Below are 18,389 nucleotides of genomic sequence, written 5' to 3'. Positions count from 1 at the left end.
TATGTTTTCAAGACTAGTCTATAAGGAAATATTAACACATTATACCACTGAATATGATTTGGCTTATTAATTTTTCATAAATGAAGAATGTTTCTCTGATTAATTTAGCAATTGCTTCAATTTATCATACATCTCCTCAAATTCAAGCAGACAATATGAAATTTCAACTCAGTAAATCATATTTTTCTCACTCGTTTGGCCCGTTACTCCAATCATTCCAAAACTCAATTATAAAATTATACCAAACTACGATGAAAAACTTTCTTACCACGCCTGTTCGAATTGATTCAGAAAAATCGTTTAGTAAGACAACATATAGCTCAAGAATTTTTTTAAAACAACAAAATCTTGTTACAATAGAACAATGCACATTCTTAAAGTGTATTGATCTCCAACGCTCTGGAGGAGGATTGTATGTTATGACTTGTAATGCGACCATTCGAAAATCCATTTTCAAATCTTGTATCGCAAAAGCAACAGGCGCAGCTGAAATAACAGATTCCGACTATATCAATTTTACATATAACTCCATAGATAATTGCCATGCCAATCGTATTGGAGCATGCTTTTTCGACGGTAAAAACATGTTAAGCCTAGTTTTCTGTGAGAATTCGAATTTTACTAACTGCAATGCAAATACTTGGATTGGTGGTATCCGCCTTCAACACAATTCTGGAAAGATTAAAAATTGTATTTTTGGTGGAAACACTGCTACAAAGTATGGTGCAGTCTTTGAATTTAGTAGTAGTCCTGGCTTTAAATCATTTTATGGATGTAGTATTATTAATAATTCCGCTCTTGATAATTCCGCAGGAATTAATTTATTTTTAATGAGATTTCATGGTGAAATCGAAGAATGTTCCTTCATTAATAACCAGAATTGTTCCGTATTGGTTGAATCCGATTCTTGTGCTCTGGATATCACAGACAGTTATTTCACTGAGTTCAAATCAAAAGAAATCATTGTGCTCTACAAGTCATGCCAAGTAGAAGTATATGATTGCAAATTCAACGTGGATGTTCAGAAAAGAAAGAAACAATAGCTTTAATTTTTAATTATAAATTGTTTGTAAATATTAGACTTTTAATCTTTATTGTATATTTCATCATCTAATGTATTTATCATATGTTAACCAATATAGTTAAGATTGTGGATGATAAAATTAAATTTTTTATTTAATTGGAATTATAATGTATAAACCTCATTTATTCATATGGTTCGTGTTCGATAGCAATTGGGGGCAACATATGTTTGGCAATTCATTTCTCTTGAAATGATTCCTTCTTTATCTGACCATAAGGGAAAAGACCAAGAAAACCCTTATAAACTACAAAACTCGAATTCTTACATTACGCGTGGTCTTTCTAAAGAGGAGGACATTCAGTTTAGAACTTTAATTTTAGATTTTCCAAACCAATTTCAAAATCTTCAATCAGAAAATGAAACCTCAATAAGAAATGCATTAAAATATCTAGTGGAAATCACATCTTTTAATCAAGCACATCCATCAATTAAGCAAATTCAACTTTATGAAAGATTATTGATCCTTTTATTTCATGCAACCGATATCTCAATAATAAATGATTTGACTTGCATATTAAAAGCTATAATAGGAATGACAAACCATGATCTTACAGATGAATTGCTTTCATACTTATTTTCTCTCTTAGATAATCAGCAGTTAGCAAGAAATGGTATAGTATTAGAAATATATCAAAATATATTCGAAATACTTATCAAAAGAATCTCACAATTACCAGATAAATTAAATTTACAACCTTTCTATAATTTTGTTGGCTTGTCTCCTAATTTAGATCGAAGTGTAGCCAGATTTATTTGCAAATACCAGAAATTTAAGTTTGATCCAGAAAGTATCGATATTATTTTTGCAGGAGTTAATATCTTTATAAATTCTCCATATATTCGTGATTCTGGTTTCTATGTTATCAAAATTGTCGGCAAAACAATTGAACATTTTGAAGAAGAAAGAAAAATTGAAGATTATTCTGAAGCAATTCTTCAATTCAATAATTTTTGGGCATTTGACGATTCAGATATTAATTCTTTATTATTCCTTCTTATGCAATTCGGACTTTCCAGAGAAGTATTAAATAATCTCCTTGAAAATGGAGGTTATCAAGCGATTTACAAGTCATTAGATACAGATGATTCAAACTCAGAGAGTGGAGCCTTCGAATTACTCGCTTTTGTTCTCAAAAACGAAGATTGGAAGTGTCCATTTTCGATTGATGATGTTTTATCAATTACAACATCAAGGATCTTCAATGGAACAATGAAAATACGAAATGCAGCTGGCCAATTCTTAGCTGTTGTTGCACAGTTGAACCCATCTTTGTTCGTAGACTCATTCATGACTTACAACGAAAACGACAGCGATGAAAATCCTGATCCAAAAAATTACGCCAGATGTTTTGGATTTTTGCTTCAAATGAGCGAAAGAATAGAGAAAGATGAGATCTATGATGGTCTAGCAGCTATTGGCAAATACTTTTATAATATGAATAAGCTCTTTGAGTTCAAAGAAACTTGTTCTGGTTATGATATTGATAGTTACGCAGAATCTGATGCTCAAGAGGAAAAATATGAAGCATCAGCTTCGTTGTTTTATTACACTTATATATGTCATATATTTACAGTAGAATAAAAGGTAATTTTGTTTGATTCATAAAAAAAATGAAATTATTCACTTGCAAATATTAAATTAAATATTAAAAGAACTGTGCAAGCTCAAAATAGATTCCTCAGTGTAATTTAGATGTGAATAGGAAAAAAACTCTAAAAATTTTTTGGAATTGTGACAGGCCTTTGAAGGTATAACGGAAGCATCTGCACACCAACACAACCTGTAATTTTACCCCTTCCAGGCTTAGCTGGCATACCAATGACAACTGGGTAGGAAGGGAAATAGATGTTTGATTGGACCAAACCGTCAAATTTGAATATCGAAGATTTATGAAGCAAAAAAATGAGTCTAGGAAGAATATAAGTCCATTTTGACTTTAAAAATATGAATGTGCAACTACAATGCATATAATTATTAGCTAAAATCAATCAGTTTCAATGAAGTGATTTTCTATTTCATGTCACATGTCAATTTCTCGAAAATGCCATTAACAAAATATCAACTCGAAAAATGCAAATCATTAACAGAAAAACTTATTGCTTGGCCATTATGTCAACCATTTGTCGAGATGGTGGATCCTGAAAGAGATGGAGCACCAAATTATTTGCAAATTATTAAAGAACCAATGGCTTTGCAAAAAGTACTCTCAAACTTGAAGAATGGAAAGTATGACACAATAGAAGCATGGAAATCTGATGTAAATCTCATCTGGGATAATGCAAGAAAATATAACGGAGAAGATGCACTCTACACTCATATGTCTGCTGAAGCAAAGCTTTGGTTTAATAAGAAAGTTCAGAATTTTCCATCTTCTCAGGAAGAAGAATGGATGGGTAAAATGCAAAGAGCTTCACAGAGATTTATGCATTGCATATCTCATCCACCTGCTGATATAGATCCCCATGGTTTTATTACCGATAGTGTTGCTAACTTACGTCACAAATAAAAAATTGTTTATTATATTATTGTAATTAAAAGCGTTCATTGTATTTAAACTTATATCTCTCATGAATGTTGACTTAAGTGAGCGGATGAATTATAACTAATCAGAATTAAAGAAGATACATTTCTTAAGATAAAGAGAATCACTATTCGAATTCCATTGTAATTTGATGTATCACTCAACAAATCTGCCTGTATATGAATGCATAGTGAATCTAACCACTATTTAAGGCAGAATTTGAGATTCTTTTCGATATTTTAGGTAAAAAAGTGACAATAAATTTTGGAAAATGACTGGAGCCAAAAGACTGATGTCAGAGCTTAAAAAAATACAAAAAGATAACGACGGATTATTCGTTGCAGGTCCAATTAGTGATGATGATATTTTCTTATGGCATTTCACAGTAAAAGGTCCAAAAGACACTCCATTTGAAGGCGGTATTTATCATGGCACATTAACATTTCCATTAAATTATCCTTTAGCGCCGCCTGATATAACTTTCTTAACTCCAAATGGAAGATTTGCAACAGATACAAGATTATGTTTATCATTTACTTCATATCATCCAGAACAATGGAATCCTGGATGGGACATTAGAACTGCTCTTACAGCATTGATCGCATTTTTCCCTACAAATCCAGAAGGCGCAATTGGAGGAATTTATACTGATCCTGTTTCAGTAAGAAAGCTAGCAAAAGCCAGTAGAGAATGGAAATGTACTAAATGCAGTCTCCATATCGACCCAGATCCTCTTCCTGAAGAGAAAACTGAAGAACCAAAAGAGCCAGAAGAAAATGAAGATCATTGCCACGACCATGAACATCCTGAAGAAGAGGAACTTCATCATGATGAAAATGACAACCAAGAACAACCAAATAACGAAAATGAAAATAATATTTCCCAAGAAACTCCAATTGAAGAAGAGCCAGTTCAAGAAAATCCATCACAGAATGAATTAGCTCAAGAAAAACCAGAAGATAACGTTAAAAACCAAGATGAAATAAATAATCAAGTTTCATCCCCAGAAAGTCTAGAAAATACTAGCCAAGAAAACATAATTCCTGATTCAGAAGCTAATTCCAATGGAAATGTCCAAGAAAAACGTACTCCTTTTGAAATTTTAACAACTGTTATTACTGATATACCATCTGATATTAAAGCCGAGACTGAGACACAAATTGGTGCATCAGATTTGTTCAACAATAATATTGTTGTTAAAGTAGTTAATGAGCAAAATACGAATTCAGACAATGCTGAGAATTCTCATGTTATTAGATTTAATCCTCTTACAGATGTAGCGTTCGTTATTCTTATTGTTTTTCTTGTTTTTTCATTTATACGATTGTAATTTTTTTGTTTTTCCATATAAATCTCAATAAATTGTTTAATAATTGTAGCATTTATCTTAATTTTTGATAATTGGTGGCATATTTTTTCATTTTTTATTGATGACAGATCAAGGAGTATATTTTGGACTGCAAAGGAATGATGCGAGGCTTCAGAATATAGATTTGCAATATAAAGGTGATTATTTCAACGGAATATTTACAGGTCTTATGAATCAAATCAAAAATGACGAAAATAAAAAAATAAATATCCAACAAATTGTCAAAGCTATTTCAAAAAAGCCATCAGGTGATAAAGCTTCTCTTGACATTCTTTATGGCGACAATTCAGAAGTCACTACAGAAATATTAAACCCGATTGAAATCAGTTTTCATAATTTTCTAATAAATCCTACTGCTTACGCAATGAGATATAATGAGTCATCAAATCAACCAATATTTTCTTTTGTAATTTATGGTTTAACCGAAGATGATAATTGGGTTCTTTTAGATGAAGCAAGAAAAACATATTTGAATCCTAGTACAATTGGATTGCATGTTAATACTTTGTTTTGTGATCAATATTACAAAGCTTTCCGAATTCAGCAAACTGAAAGCATAGTAGGTCGAGCTTATGGTGTAATTCAGTTCGAATTACATGGAACTGTTGTAAAAGTCCAGTAAAATTCTATTGTATTTATTTTTGAAAAACAATATTTTATTGAAGTAAGAAAAAGCATTATAATGATCATTTCCGTTAAATATATGCATTGCATGATTAGGTTGCATATTATTTTCAGAAAGTCGTAATAAATTTTCTGGAAAATTTATTATTCATTTGATTAATTATGTTTTAATGAGTAGTTATATAAAGCTCAAGATCTTCACACGATTGGCAATAGTTGAAATATTAAAATTCTTAAATTAGTTAAAATTAAATGGTATTTATTAACAAACAAATTATACTTTGACAGAGCAGAATCGAATAGCAGTCTGTGACTGATAAATTTTCTGTACAGAAGAGCGGACAGGAACATCCATTGCAATTTCTCTTACTCCTTTCAGCCAAGGGTTTTTCCATAAATCTATAAAGTTTGCTCGCTTCGAAGGTTCTTTTTCAACCATACTAGAGACTAAATTATTGAAATCTGGATCTGAATCTGGTGGAAATTCAATTGGCTTTGTTGCAATATTGTTTTGCAAGGCAAAGACGTTTTTACCAGTAAAAGGCAATGTTTTATACATTACCTGGTAAAATGTAATGTCCATAGACCAAATATCAGCTTTAAATAAATCATATGGCTGAGAATCAAAAACTTCTGGTGCAGAATATGTGGCAGTTCCTTTCTGTACATGAGACTTCAAATCATCCGGGTCTTCAACGTATTCGGAGACACTAAAATCAACGAGTCGTATGTTATTATCTGAATCCAGTAATATATTGTCTGGCTTAATATCGTGGTGTGCTATGTAACGAGAATGAATATATTCTAAGGCAATTAATGATTGTCCGAAGGCTTTTTTAAGTTGAGGAATTTCTCTCAATTTTAAGATCGATCCGCCTTTAAGTAATTCCATGACGATCATTACGTTTTCTTCTGACTCGATTATATCGTAAATTTTAATAACAAAAGGACTGTTGAAATTTCTAAGAATTGCTGCTTCCTCTTTAGGTTCATGAGTTTGAAGGTTGAGGAAATTGACTTTTTTATTGTTTTTAGTGCATGACTTAACTGCATAATGAACACTATCCTTTTCCATTTCAATAACTTCAGATGAAGCACCAGAACCAATATGCTTGACGTATCTGTATCCAGAACAACTACTATCATCTTTTTCATCGGGTTTTGAATTTGCTTCGGGAGGATTTCCGCCAATCAAAAATGGTGAACTTGAATTATAGATCAAAAACTTAATTATTTGTCCTGGAGTCATTCCATCAAAGACCATTTTAGGTTTTTCTTCTTCTGAACTACTATCAGCTACTTGAAAAACAAATTCATCCACATCATCGTTATTCTCAAACATGGGGAGAAGACTGCCTTCACTATTATCATTTTTGTCCTCTTCCTCATTGGACGCTGCGCTCACCTTCACTGAGGAGCGGCTCACGCAGCTGCCCATTTTTTGAGAGTTGTAAAAAATCGTTTTTTGAATTTTACATGGATGAGTGATATTTAATTTGCTTTGATATTATATCGCTAATTTGATCGAGTGAAAACAGTGTATTACCGAAAGAGAAAATGCTGTAAATTTGCGATTCTTTGCAATTGAATGAAACAAAATACTTTAACATAAAGACGATTATGTATCAAATAACATGACAATAGTGACCAATTTATCCAAATTATTATTTGTTGGTAATGAAAAGAAAAATTCAGTAAATGAAAGAAAAAACAATAAATTTATCAAACATGAATAACAAAAATCTATTATCAATCCCAAATCTGTCCAAAAAGAAGCTGTTCGTCTGCTTCTTTTTCCAATTTTTCTTGGCGCGCTTTATCTTCCTCTTCTTGCCTGCTCTGGCCCTTCTTCGGAATGATTCTCTCCACGAGTGGTCTTCCGAGTTTGCGCTCAATTGGCTTATTGGCCAGTTCAATTGCCTTTTTAACTTTCTCTGCTTGTCCTCTCTGTTTCTCTTCTTGATCCTTTGTTCTCTTCAAATCTCTTCTTTCCCTCTCTTTTTCTAGAGCCAAAGATTTAACCGTTGACTGTTCAAACTTTTCTAATCTCATAATTAGTTCTTCCATGCGATTTTCGATTCTTCTGAGCATCATTGCTATATCATTTGAGCTGGAAACATCAAATCCAAGACTTTTATGGAAATTAATAATGTCTTGTTGAATTTGATTATATTCTTCGTCTCCAAGCTCATTTCCGTACTTAAATTCGCTATCAATCTTATACTGACCATTCTTTTCGCGAGTTACTTGTAATTCTCTCTCTTTTTCTTCTTTATTTGTTGCCATTTGTTTTAATCCGCCTTCTCTGCTCTCAAGTAACTCATTAAACTTAGTTCTGTATCGCTCGACGGCTTCTTCAGCTTCTTGGCAATGTCGTATTAAGAACATGTTCTGTTCTTCAAGAGATGCGATGATATTAATAAGTTGATCGGGATCTTTGAAGTACATTTCACCAGGATGTGTTTTTCGCCATTCTGGTGGTGTAAGAGATTCTAAGAATTGTTCGTATTGCTGACATTCTGTAAGTTTTTCGTCTTGATGAGCGATTTCGTTTCTGAGAGTAGATATCTGTCCTGATACTTGCTTGATCTTCATAGAAACTTCGAGTCTTTCTTTTGCCTTCTTTTCGGCAGCTTTTCCAGCGTCCATTGTAGCTTTACCATCAGATTCGATAAAATTGGCGAATTGTGTCTTAAATAGATTGATTTCGGCTGCTTTTGCCTTAAGAGCTGACTCTTCCTCTTTTTCAAGCTTTTCAAGTCTTTGTAATTCTTCTTGTTTTGTATCAATAGCTAATTGAGCAAGAAAGATTTCGCGCTTCTGAGAAATGAATTCTTTAAGTCCTTCTCTATTCTTTGATGAGTCTGGTGGAGGAATTAACTGATCCAATGCCTTTTCTTCAGCAGTAATTGGTTGAGTTGAAACTTGTGTTAAATGACGGAAGTTCTCGCGCACTGATTTCACATCAAGCAATCGAGATCTTGCCTTATTTGATGATGCACGCATTTGATCATGCAGTGCAAATTCTTCTTTGTCCTCGGGAATCCTGAACGGATTGGCCGGTCGAGTATACATGTGTTTTTCTACTGATTCAGCTGATTCGGGGCCCGAGGAAACTTCATCAGCCGTCTCTAGCTTTTCCTTCGACATCCCAAAATCTTTACAAAAGTGACGAAAAAACTCGTTACATCGAAAAAATAAGAGATTTTGGATTTGTAAAATAATATAGATCAAATATGAACAAACTTTTAAATTCTATGATGGATCATGAATCAATTATACTATGAAATAATGAGGATATTTTCATTGATTTAGCAATAAAAATTAAAGTTTTTTGTGAATTTATGATAATCATAATGCATTTAATATTTAATGATAATATATAATAGTTTCATAGTCTCAAATTTTCCAAAAAATCTTCATATTTCTAAATATATCTATAATTTTATATAAAATTATATTTATTTTTAAAATTTCAATTTTTTTTTTGGAAAATTTTGAGATCGAATAACTAAAATAACTGGATCAAGCAGGCGACATGTGTCAAATTTCCCAGCAAATTATAATGATTTCTTTAAATAAAATTATATTCCTTTGATCTCGTATTTAAATAAGAATTCTAAAGGGCATTCAGCAGAATCATAAATATACATATAGATTCATAAGGAATTATCTTCTTATTCTAATTAGAATGCTGCTTTTCAATCACAAATATTCCAAATTTCTTTTAGAATTCATTCTTAAACCTCAAATTCTTTTAGTGTTAAGGAAAATTCTTGAATTCTTTGATAAATTTTTCTCAAAATGACTTTATTGCTTGATGTCATATCTTTATCAAACACAATCAATCAATGAATTTACTATTACACAGCATATATATGAATATCTTAATGTAAACTCCAATAACTTTACAAAATTATCACAATAATTGAGTAAATATGTATCGAAATAGACAAAAATATACGATATTGTTACTTACCTACTCCATATAATAGTTTAATAAGGTATTAAGTTTAATTATTTCCCATCAAATACAGCTGTCTCAATTCCTAGACATAATTACTCCAATTCAACGTATATGAGTAAACAATAGTACGCTAAATGCAATTCTCCAAACTACGTTCTGTTGATATTTTGATTTTTTCAATGACTAAGTTCTTGAGTTAACCTAAGAGTTTCCGCTTCTAATGAGCATACACCTAGATAAGTATGAAGTGAGTCTTAGAGGATGAATAGCTAATTAGTTTATCGCCTGTATTTTTTTTTATTCAAAAAATTTGCAGTTGCTATTTTTTGAAATTTTAATAGAAAATTATAGAAACGATCAAGTAAAATAGTGTGCTCACTTTTGAGTTTTATTTGATTCAAAAATTTGTTAACTACCAGATTTCTTTGAATTCAGCGCTAATAAAAGTAAATGTTTTTGTGTGCCATTTTGATTTGAATCAAAAGTTAAATAATAATGTATTAGCAATCAATGTCATTGATAAAATTTTTTATGCTGTTATAGACCGAAAATAGATTTTTTCGGTTTTCTCTTCAAATAATTGAAAGAATGATACTATTATAGGTTTATTATATTATATAGCATATAATCATGCTATAGCCGAAAATTATAAGTTTTGAGAAGATTGAATATAACACAAATAAATTTGAATGTAAGTTAAATTGCTTGTTGTTTTTAATATGTATTTAATGAGAAATCCAATATTGCAAAATTCAAATTGAATGATTGAAAGAACAGAAAAAGTCATTCTTTTCAATTTCGAATATGTTTCATTATATTTATAATTATATGGCAAATAAGATATTTAAACTTGATTTTTGAAGGAAAATTCACAAAATTGAATATATTCAAATAATTTTTATTCAAAAATAAACTAGTTATTTGAGTTTAATACTAATTATCTATTCAAACTACAAAGTTTGTAATTTAAAATATTTTGTGAGATCAGATTGAATTAATTCAAGGTTCTTTTCAATTAATATTAATGACCATATTACGCATTTTCGAACATTCTAAACGAAATAATATAAAAAATGCGAGACGAATGTTAAATTGCTAGACATAAAGAAGTTGTTTACCGAGTTTTAGCTCTTATCTCTAACAAAAAATTAATTTTTAAAAAAATGACCGAATACGTTTCACAGCGAGAAAAAAATAAAAGGCAAGATAGAATTTTCTAGACATAAAGAAGTTGTTTACCGAGTTTTAGCTCTTATCTCTAACAAAAAATTAATTTTTAAAAAAATGACCGAATACGTTTCACAGCGAGAAAAAAATAAAAGGCAAGATAGAATTTTCTAGACATAAAGAAGTTGTTTACCGAGTTTTAGCTCTTATCTCTAACAAAAAATTAATTTTTAAAAAAATGACCGAATACGTTTCACAGCGAGAAAAAAATAAAACTGTACACTGATTTTCATTTTCATTTCCAGTCACTTTACTTATTATTTTTTCTTTTTTTCATTTTAATTATAAATTATTTCATAATACGTTTATTTACGTTACCATTTTCTTTATTCTTTTGAATTCCATACTAGACACTTATAGAATATTTGATTGTTAACGTACTTCATTAGAATGAATCCTTACAAAGGGTATGTCGATCGAATTTACCTAATTGGTATTCCAATCAGATTGAAGAAGGTAAATGACATGGGAAGAAGCTTGCACCCATGTTCCATCGCCCAACCCTTCAATCAAATGATTTAAAATATTTAGCTGTTTCAAAATCTTTTTTACAAAATCAATTTAGCTTACAGAATATCCCATTGCCTAAAGGCAAGAAAGGTCGTAGGGTCAATCCCTCCGACCAAATCAAAGCTCTTGCTGTGATACATGACCACTGGGCCTTTCCCTGTGGTCAAACAAAACAATGGAAACGTTTGAAATTACAACAAATTGATGTATCTTATAGAGAAGTACGCAGATACTTCAAAGAAAATCATTTCACCAAGACGCGATTAGAGCATGCCGGGCCAGAAACAGCAGTAAGATATTAGGCGCTTTCACCCAATCTTATCTGGCACGCAGATGTTCATTATTTTAGGGGTGTTCGTGGCCAGTATATTTATGGCATAATCGACGATTTTAGCCGCAAAGTCTAGCGTGTATACAAAATACCAGATATGCTGGCAGCGACGACAGCGAACGTTGCGGCTTCCGCCTTCATTGAATTTGGCGCCCCTTATTGTTTCTGGACCGACAACGGTTCAGAAAATAGGGGCGCCTTTCAAGATCTACTTGATCTTTGGGGCGTCCAATGGCGGCATACAGACTCTCATTCTCCCTACCAAAATGGGAAGATTGAGAGATTCTGGCCGACATTGGAGCGCTGCCAAAGCATTCAGGCTATTCCTGCCTTTATTTGGGAGTACAATAATAACACACCGCATGAAGATCTCCCAATTAATCCATTAACTGGAACAAATTACACGCCAAATCAAATGTATTAGCTGAAACCGAAATATACAAATGCAGATACAGAAAGGTTGTGGCAAATATGGGATACAGATACAGGCATGACCGCTGTTGACACATTCACAGCGTAATAATAAACATAATTTTTTAATTTCATTTTTAACAAGTTTTTTTAAATGTATGTAATGAATAATTCATTAGAATATGATAATGCACATTGTAACAGAATAGAACAATCACCAAATTTTTTTTTGAAATTAAAAAATAAAAGTAAAAAGTATAAAGTAATCTAACCAAAAAAGATATTTAAAAGAATTTTGGAAAAAACAGAATAAGGATAATGATATTATTTTAGATACACAATCGATGTACTGAAGAATAATCCGGTAAAATGATGATATAAAATTAGATTATTTTACAAGTAGCTAAAAGAATAAAACTATAATATAAAATAAATGAAGTTTAATGAAACAATAAAGGTTAAATAAATAATAAAGATTTTTATTTTATATCAGTATTGAGAAGAAGTAACAGCTGACACTTGGTAGACAACTTCTTTATGTCTAGAAAATTCTATCTTGCCTTTTATTTTTTTTCTCGCTGTGAAACGTATTCGGTCATTTTTTTAAGGGTGCCCTATAACGATAATGTAAACATCACAAAATTAACCTTATTAGAACTCGAATGAATGGATTATCCAGATTCTAGTTCTCAATATAATAGCCTTAAAAGTGCTTTTCTGAGGGTGGTCTATCGTCTATAGGGCACCCTTAAAAATTAATTTTTTGTTAGAGATAAGAGCTAAAACTCGGTAAACAACTTCTTTATGTCTAGAAAATTCTATCTTGCCTTTTATTTTTTTCTCGCTGTGAAACGTATTCGGTCATTTTTTTAAAAATTAATTTTTTGTTAGAGATAAGAGCTAAAACTCGGTAAACAACTTCTTTATGTCTAGCAAATTTAACATTCGTCTCGCATTTTTATATATTTCGTTTAGAATGTTCGAAAATGCGTAATATGGTCATTAATATTAATTGAAAAGAACCTTGAATTAATTCAATCTGATCTCACAAAATATTTTAAATTACAAACTTTGTAGTTTGAATAGATAATTAGTATTAAACTCAAATAACTAGTTTATTTTTGAATAAAAATTATTTGAATATATTCAATTTTGTGAATTTTCCTTCAAAAATCAAGTTTAAATATCTTATTTGCCATATAATTATAAATATAATGAAACATATTCGAAATTGAAAAGAATGACTTTTTCTGTTCTTTCAATCATTCAATTTGAATTTTGCAATATTGGATTTCTCATTAAATACATATTAAAAACAACAAGCAATTTAACTTACATTCAAATTTATTTGTGTTATATTCAATCTTCTCAAAACTTATAATTTTCGGCTATAGCATGATTATATGCTATATAATATAATAAACCTATAATAGTATCATTCTTTCAATTATTTGAAGAGAAAACCGAAAAAATCTATTTTCGGTCTATAACAAAAATTTTTTTATGCTGAGAAAAAAATCGTTATGAATTTTAATTTAAAATTGTTCCTCCTAAGTAACATCATAATTTATATAGAATTATAGGACATTTTTTTATTTTTTCATAACAACATCGGAACCATTCAAATTTGCGCCCATGATATATCAATCGTTTTATCCTGTACCAATAAGATTTTATATAATTTACGAGAATTAGTTCTTGAAAAAAATGAAACCTTATTCAATATTTGAATCTATCGATTATTTTCTTTGCGTTGGTTTTATCTAACCTTAATGAAATCAATCAAGATCCGAAAATCAACACGTTATATTTCAGAACTTATATTAAAAAAATTAGATATCTATTCAAAAAAAATTTACACATTATAATAGAATGAAAAAAGGAGGCACTATCCTCCCGAGAACCGTCAAGCAGATTGCTTGTGAAACCATATATGATTATTACACATATATTCTCGACAATTTCATTCTTCCTACATGGTTATATCCCTTTGCAAAAGTTTATGTTACATTTGCAACTTGTTTGCTCTTTACAAACTTCCATCAAGCTGGAACAGGTATTAAGCCATTAGAAGTTTTCTTAAACCTTTACGCCACAGCTTTGGATGATCAATGGACAACAATAAATTTCATCATCAACTTGATTTTAAATGTTATTATTTATTCCAGTATCATCGGCTGCTCAATTGTATACGCAACACGAAGTCATATGCGAAAATGGTCGACAACTTTCAACGTTATTTGCATCGAATTCCTTATGCCATTCATTTTATTGACTAGTGGTAGCCAAATCGGAAATAATGTCGGCTTGCTATATGATGATATCCGTAATTCCATAATCTGGTTATATACGATCATCCAGTTGTTTTGGGTGGTTGTTACGTTTATTTTCAATAGCTTGTTCCTTGCATCATACATTCCATTTGTTCCTGGTAGATCTTCAGCTTTAACACCGGCATTCCAGAGCTTTGAGTTAAATATCATTATTGTCATCAGAATTCTTGCAAGATCGGCAAATGCAACAATCGGAACAATTGTTGCCAAGATATGTCGTGTTTTAATAGCTATCTTATTGGCTATTGGCATTTTCATCATTATATTTTATAACATCAACCATTCACGTACATACTCAGCCTTCATTTCCGCAGTTTTCTGTGCTGGTTTTGTCCTCGATGTACTCGGTATCTTCATCAGCCTTGATTGGGTCATCCGTTTACTTATATTCTTTGGCATCATCGCAATTGGTACATTTGTGATTAACATTATCCTTAAGCGTCAACAAAAGAAAGTATCCGAAATCTTTACAGCCATGGAAAACGAAGAATTAACTTTCGAAGATGTATTTCCAAAAATAAATGGCCAATACTTAAGATACTGCATGGAAGCCTTCAAGATGGGCCATCCCTACCTTCTTACCTTCAAACCATTAGTCGAAGGCGCTCATAATGAAAATACCAATTCAAAAGTATGGATGTTCTATCTCCGAGTACTTGCAATCTACAACAGCCGTATCTACGATCTCATGAACGCTTGCTCCGAGTTCAAGCGTCTCGGATTTGCCGATATTCAATCCATATTATTTGTCAGAGGCATCGAACACATCATAGAATACAGATCTCCAAAGGTAACTAAGCAATGCAAGTCCATCCTCAAGAATATCCAGACCCAAACTCGTATGCTCAAAGGCACAGTCGTCAAATACTGGGAAGCCATCGAAAGCGACTATCCAGGAGGTGCATACGCATACGGCGCATCCGCACAGAAGCAGATGGACCAGATAGAAAAGGTCTACGACTCAGCATTGACTAAATGGCCGAACGCATCTTTGATTTACAAGTCGTATTCCAGGTTCATTAACCACATCTGCAACAACAGGATGAAAGGCGAACAGTACGCAGCGTTAGGAAGCGTAACTCGTAAGATCGATCTCATAGAAATCCGTGCAAAGAAGTTATTCCCGTTATTACCAATGGTTTTACCTGATCCAGAGAATGCAATGCGTGAAGATGCCCACAACAAGAATGATGGTGCTTCTGTTTTATCAGCATCTCTTGCAGGAAGTTCATCAAACTCATTGAACGATAATGAAGAACTTGAAGCGGAACTTGCCCAACAAAACACTTTGTATGAAATGGGTAAAAGAGCTTCAATTCCTATTAATTACTGCATCACAGCATTTGTCATCATTTCCTTCATTTTGTTGTTCGGATTAGGTGTTGTAATGACAAATGTCATCATTCTCCAAAAGTACCAAGTTTTCAAGACTCTTCTTGAGTTCCTTTCTTCTTTCACTTCGATGTTGTTCTACAGTTCAAGAACTGTTTATTACATGGCTTCTTTTGTTGCTGATAAACTCGGTTTGAGTTATAATACAACAACAGTGACAAAACTTTTAGGTGCTGAATCAGAATTGGCAACATTAAATTCAACATCGAATCTCATCATTTCTGACATAATGGAACTGAATACAAACATTGCAAACTTCCTTTCTTTGAAGCCAACTGTTAAAGATTACATAGGAAATGTAACAGAATTAGTTACAAACATTCAAATTAAATATAACATGATATATTTGAATACTTCAAATATATTCAATAACAACAAACCTTACATTCCTCTCTTGGCAGCCATGAATGTACAGGCTTCTTACATTTCTAGTTTCTCTCAAAAATTTGTTGAAAACGCTGCAAGTTATCAGAGAGAGAAGTGGTTTATGTACATGTTAGAAAACAATTATAGAGTTAATGATGCTTTGGATCTTCTTTCTAAATATGTAGCATCGAACATGCTTGATTTCGCTACTGAAATCAATCAATTCGCAATGATAATGTGTATTGTTTTCTCTTGTATTTCTGTTTTGGTTTTCCCAATCACATTAATCATGCTCAGAATACAAGCAAAGAAATACGATTACATCATCAATTCAATGCACAAGATCCCATCATTAGTCATTATCCAGCACATCTCTGAACTCACAAATAACTCCTTGGAAGATAAAAACAACAGAGCTGAAGTTGCTTTACAAATTCAGAATTCTCATGGAATTCAGACAGTTTTGGTCTCAATTTTGTCAGGTTTTTGCATTATAATTTTTGCCGCAATTTATGTTGTTAATTATTTAGTTTTGACACAATCCACTGATTCATTCAGAGTTCTTCCATATCAGATGATGAACAGTGCATTGCTTGCAAACCACATTTATGATGAAATGGCTACAATGAAGAGAGTTTTCGGTGTAAATCAAAATCTTTCATTCAACACCGATACATCATATCTTGGTAAAACTATTTGGCCAGAAACAACAAGAAAGATCGAAGATTCCATTAACCAAATGTTGTTTGGTGTTTCATCACAAACAAATGTTTCTTATGGCTATCTTTTGACGAAATCAAATTCCAGAAATCTTTTCTTCTCAGGCGAAAACTCTACAGGAACAAGTCTTCATGATTTCATGATTAAGTTCGGATACGTGTTCAGTATCGAAGTCGATGCCAGCGAAATCAGATTCTTCGATGACAAAGCAACAAACAAAAACATCTTCAACAGAGATAATGAAAGATTGAACAATATGTTGCATTATAACGATATCCACTTATCTACAGGAATTCTTGATAAAATTATTAGCAACACTTTCGTTGATATGAATGATGTCATCCAGAAACAAGTTGCTTTGGCAATTGTTACACCTATTGTTGGATTCCTTATTTTGGCAACTTTCATTGGTATCTTTGTTTATTACCAAGGAAAAGTTCTTAGGACATTCAGATTCACAATTATGTCTTTGTCAATGCTCGACCAAAAATTCATTCAATCCAATGAAAGATTACTTGATATTGTTGCAGGAGACTTCAACTCTGATAAGCAGAGTGAATCTATTCCTTCACATTACATCCAGTGTTTGAAAGAACACACAAATGATCCTGTAATTCTGACAACAAAGAACTTCGACATTATCGAGATGAATAATGCAGCAAAGAACATTTCAAAGAACGCTGTACACGCTAAGAATGTCGAAGATCTCTTTGGAAACATCCCTAATGAATTCAGAAAGGTTGTTGAATCTAATGAGCCATGCATGGAATCAGTAGAAAGAATAATGAAAGATGATGATGGAAAAGAATACAAAGCAGCAGTTTCCATCACTCAAACAAACAACAACGACATCTTTATCATTATTCATAGAGATATTGTTGCAGAACAATTGAAGGAAGAGCGCGAGAAGACAGAGAGCAAACTCAAGAACATCATTTACAGATTAGTTCCTCACGATTTCAGAGAAATCTTTGGTGATAATTTGTTCAGAACTGTTCAGTTCGAAAATTTGCTTGTTCTCGCAATCAGAGCTAAAAACATCACTTTCAATGAAGATGATGATGACGACAAACTCAAGGTGACACTCAACAAGATGAGTATCTTCAACAAATCTATAATTAATGCTTCAAAGTCCAGTGATGATTGCGCAATCGCAAAGAAACACAACATGACGAATTTCGTGATATTTAACTTCAAATCTCAAAAGAGATCAATGACACAACCAATGGAACAGGCCCTGGAAATCATCAAACAGGTAAACAGTGAATGCTCAAGCAATGGAATTTCTATTTCTGCTTCTGTTGCATACGCAAAGATGTGTTTCATTGGAATTCCTTCAATCAACAAGGCAAAATTCAATGTTTTCTTCCCTGAATTAGGAATGATGTTGCATTCATTGGATAACTCGAATGAAGATGAATTACATTGTTTCTACTTGGATAGAGATATCCCACAAAGATTACGTGAAAAGGTCAGAAAGAGCGACGAATGCTCTTTGTTAATGATCAAAGACTGTGTTTAATTTTAATTAAT

The 18,389-nt window shown here is 31.9% G+C and overlaps 8 protein-coding genes across 8 annotated transcripts, besides 5 other annotated features; 6 read left to right on the top strand and 2 right to left on the bottom strand.

Moving 5' to 3' along the window:
• Positions 1–80: 80 nt before the first annotated feature.
• On the top strand, positions 81–1,043 carry TVAGG3_0579160 (pectin lyase-like family; the record flags this gene model as incomplete). The annotated part of the gene is made up of 1 exon (XM_001312567.1): positions 81–1,043. One exon carries the CDS (start codon positions 81–83, stop codon positions 1,041–1,043), a length of 963 nt encoding a protein of 320 aa, XP_001312568.1.
• Positions 1,044–1,274: 231 nt separating this feature from the next.
• Positions 1,275–2,833, top strand: TVAGG3_0579150 (armadillo (ARM) repeat-containing protein family; the record flags this gene model as incomplete). The annotated part of the gene is made up of 1 exon (XM_001312568.1): positions 1,275–2,666. The coding sequence occupies one exon, from the start codon at positions 1,275–1,277 to the stop codon at positions 2,664–2,666; it is 1,392 nt and encodes a 463-aa protein (XP_001312569.1).
• A 237-nt stretch (positions 2,834–3,070) lies between these two features.
• On the top strand, positions 3,071–3,591 carry TVAGG3_0579140 (histone acetyltransferase protein; the record flags this gene model as incomplete). The annotated part of the gene is made up of 1 exon (XM_001312569.2): positions 3,103–3,591. One exon carries the CDS (start codon positions 3,103–3,105, stop codon positions 3,589–3,591), a length of 489 nt encoding a protein of 162 aa, XP_001312570.1.
• A 286-nt stretch (positions 3,592–3,877) lies between these two features.
• Positions 3,878–4,936, top strand: TVAGG3_0579130 (ubiquitin protein ligase binding; the record flags this gene model as incomplete). Its single annotated transcript, XM_001312570.1, has 1 exon — positions 3,878–4,936. One exon carries the CDS (start codon positions 3,878–3,880, stop codon positions 4,934–4,936), a length of 1,059 nt encoding a protein of 352 aa, XP_001312571.1.
• A 100-nt stretch (positions 4,937–5,036) lies between these two features.
• Positions 5,037–5,612, top strand: TVAGG3_0579120 (uncharacterized protein; the record flags this gene model as incomplete). Its single annotated transcript, XM_001312571.2, has 1 exon — positions 5,037–5,597. The coding sequence occupies one exon, from the start codon at positions 5,037–5,039 to the stop codon at positions 5,595–5,597; it is 561 nt and encodes a 186-aa protein (XP_001312572.1).
• A 250-nt stretch (positions 5,613–5,862) lies between these two features.
• TVAGG3_0579110 (protein serine/threonine kinase protein) lies at positions 5,863–7,027 on the bottom strand (the record flags this gene model as incomplete). The annotated part of the gene is made up of 1 exon (XM_001312572.1): positions 5,874–6,941. One exon carries the CDS (start codon positions 6,939–6,941, stop codon positions 5,874–5,876), a length of 1,068 nt encoding a protein of 355 aa, XP_001312573.1.
• Positions 7,028–7,348: 321 nt separating this feature from the next.
• Positions 7,349–8,749, bottom strand: TVAGG3_0579100 (inner dynein arm assembly; the record flags this gene model as incomplete). Its single annotated transcript, XM_001312573.1, has 1 exon — positions 7,349–8,749. One exon carries the CDS (start codon positions 8,747–8,749, stop codon positions 7,349–7,351), a length of 1,401 nt encoding a protein of 466 aa, XP_001312574.1.
• A 1,353-nt stretch (positions 8,750–10,102) lies between these two features.
• Positions 10,103–10,944: a mobile genetic element.
• Positions 10,945–11,230: 286 nt separating this feature from the next.
• Positions 11,231–12,151: a mobile genetic element.
• Positions 12,152–12,416: 265 nt separating this feature from the next.
• Positions 12,417–12,445: a mobile genetic element.
• A 208-nt stretch (positions 12,446–12,653) lies between these two features.
• Positions 12,654–12,793: a mobile genetic element.
• Positions 12,794–13,535: a mobile genetic element.
• Positions 13,536–13,917: 382 nt separating this feature from the next.
• TVAGG3_0579040 (PAS domain domain-containing protein) lies at positions 13,918–18,378 on the top strand (the record flags this gene model as incomplete). The annotated part of the gene is made up of 1 exon (XM_001312574.1): positions 13,918–18,378. One exon carries the CDS (start codon positions 13,918–13,920, stop codon positions 18,376–18,378), a length of 4,461 nt encoding a protein of 1,486 aa, XP_001312575.1.
• Between the last annotated feature and the right edge of the window lie 11 nt (positions 18,379–18,389).

Source organism: Trichomonas vaginalis, chromosome II (assembly GCF_026262505.1).
Source record: "Trichomonas vaginalis G3 chromosome II, whole genome shotgun sequence".
In the NCBI taxonomy this organism is placed as follows: domain Eukaryota; phylum Parabasalia; order Trichomonadida; family Trichomonadidae; genus Trichomonas; species Trichomonas vaginalis.
This window is presented reverse-complemented; position numbering and strand designations above follow the sequence as displayed.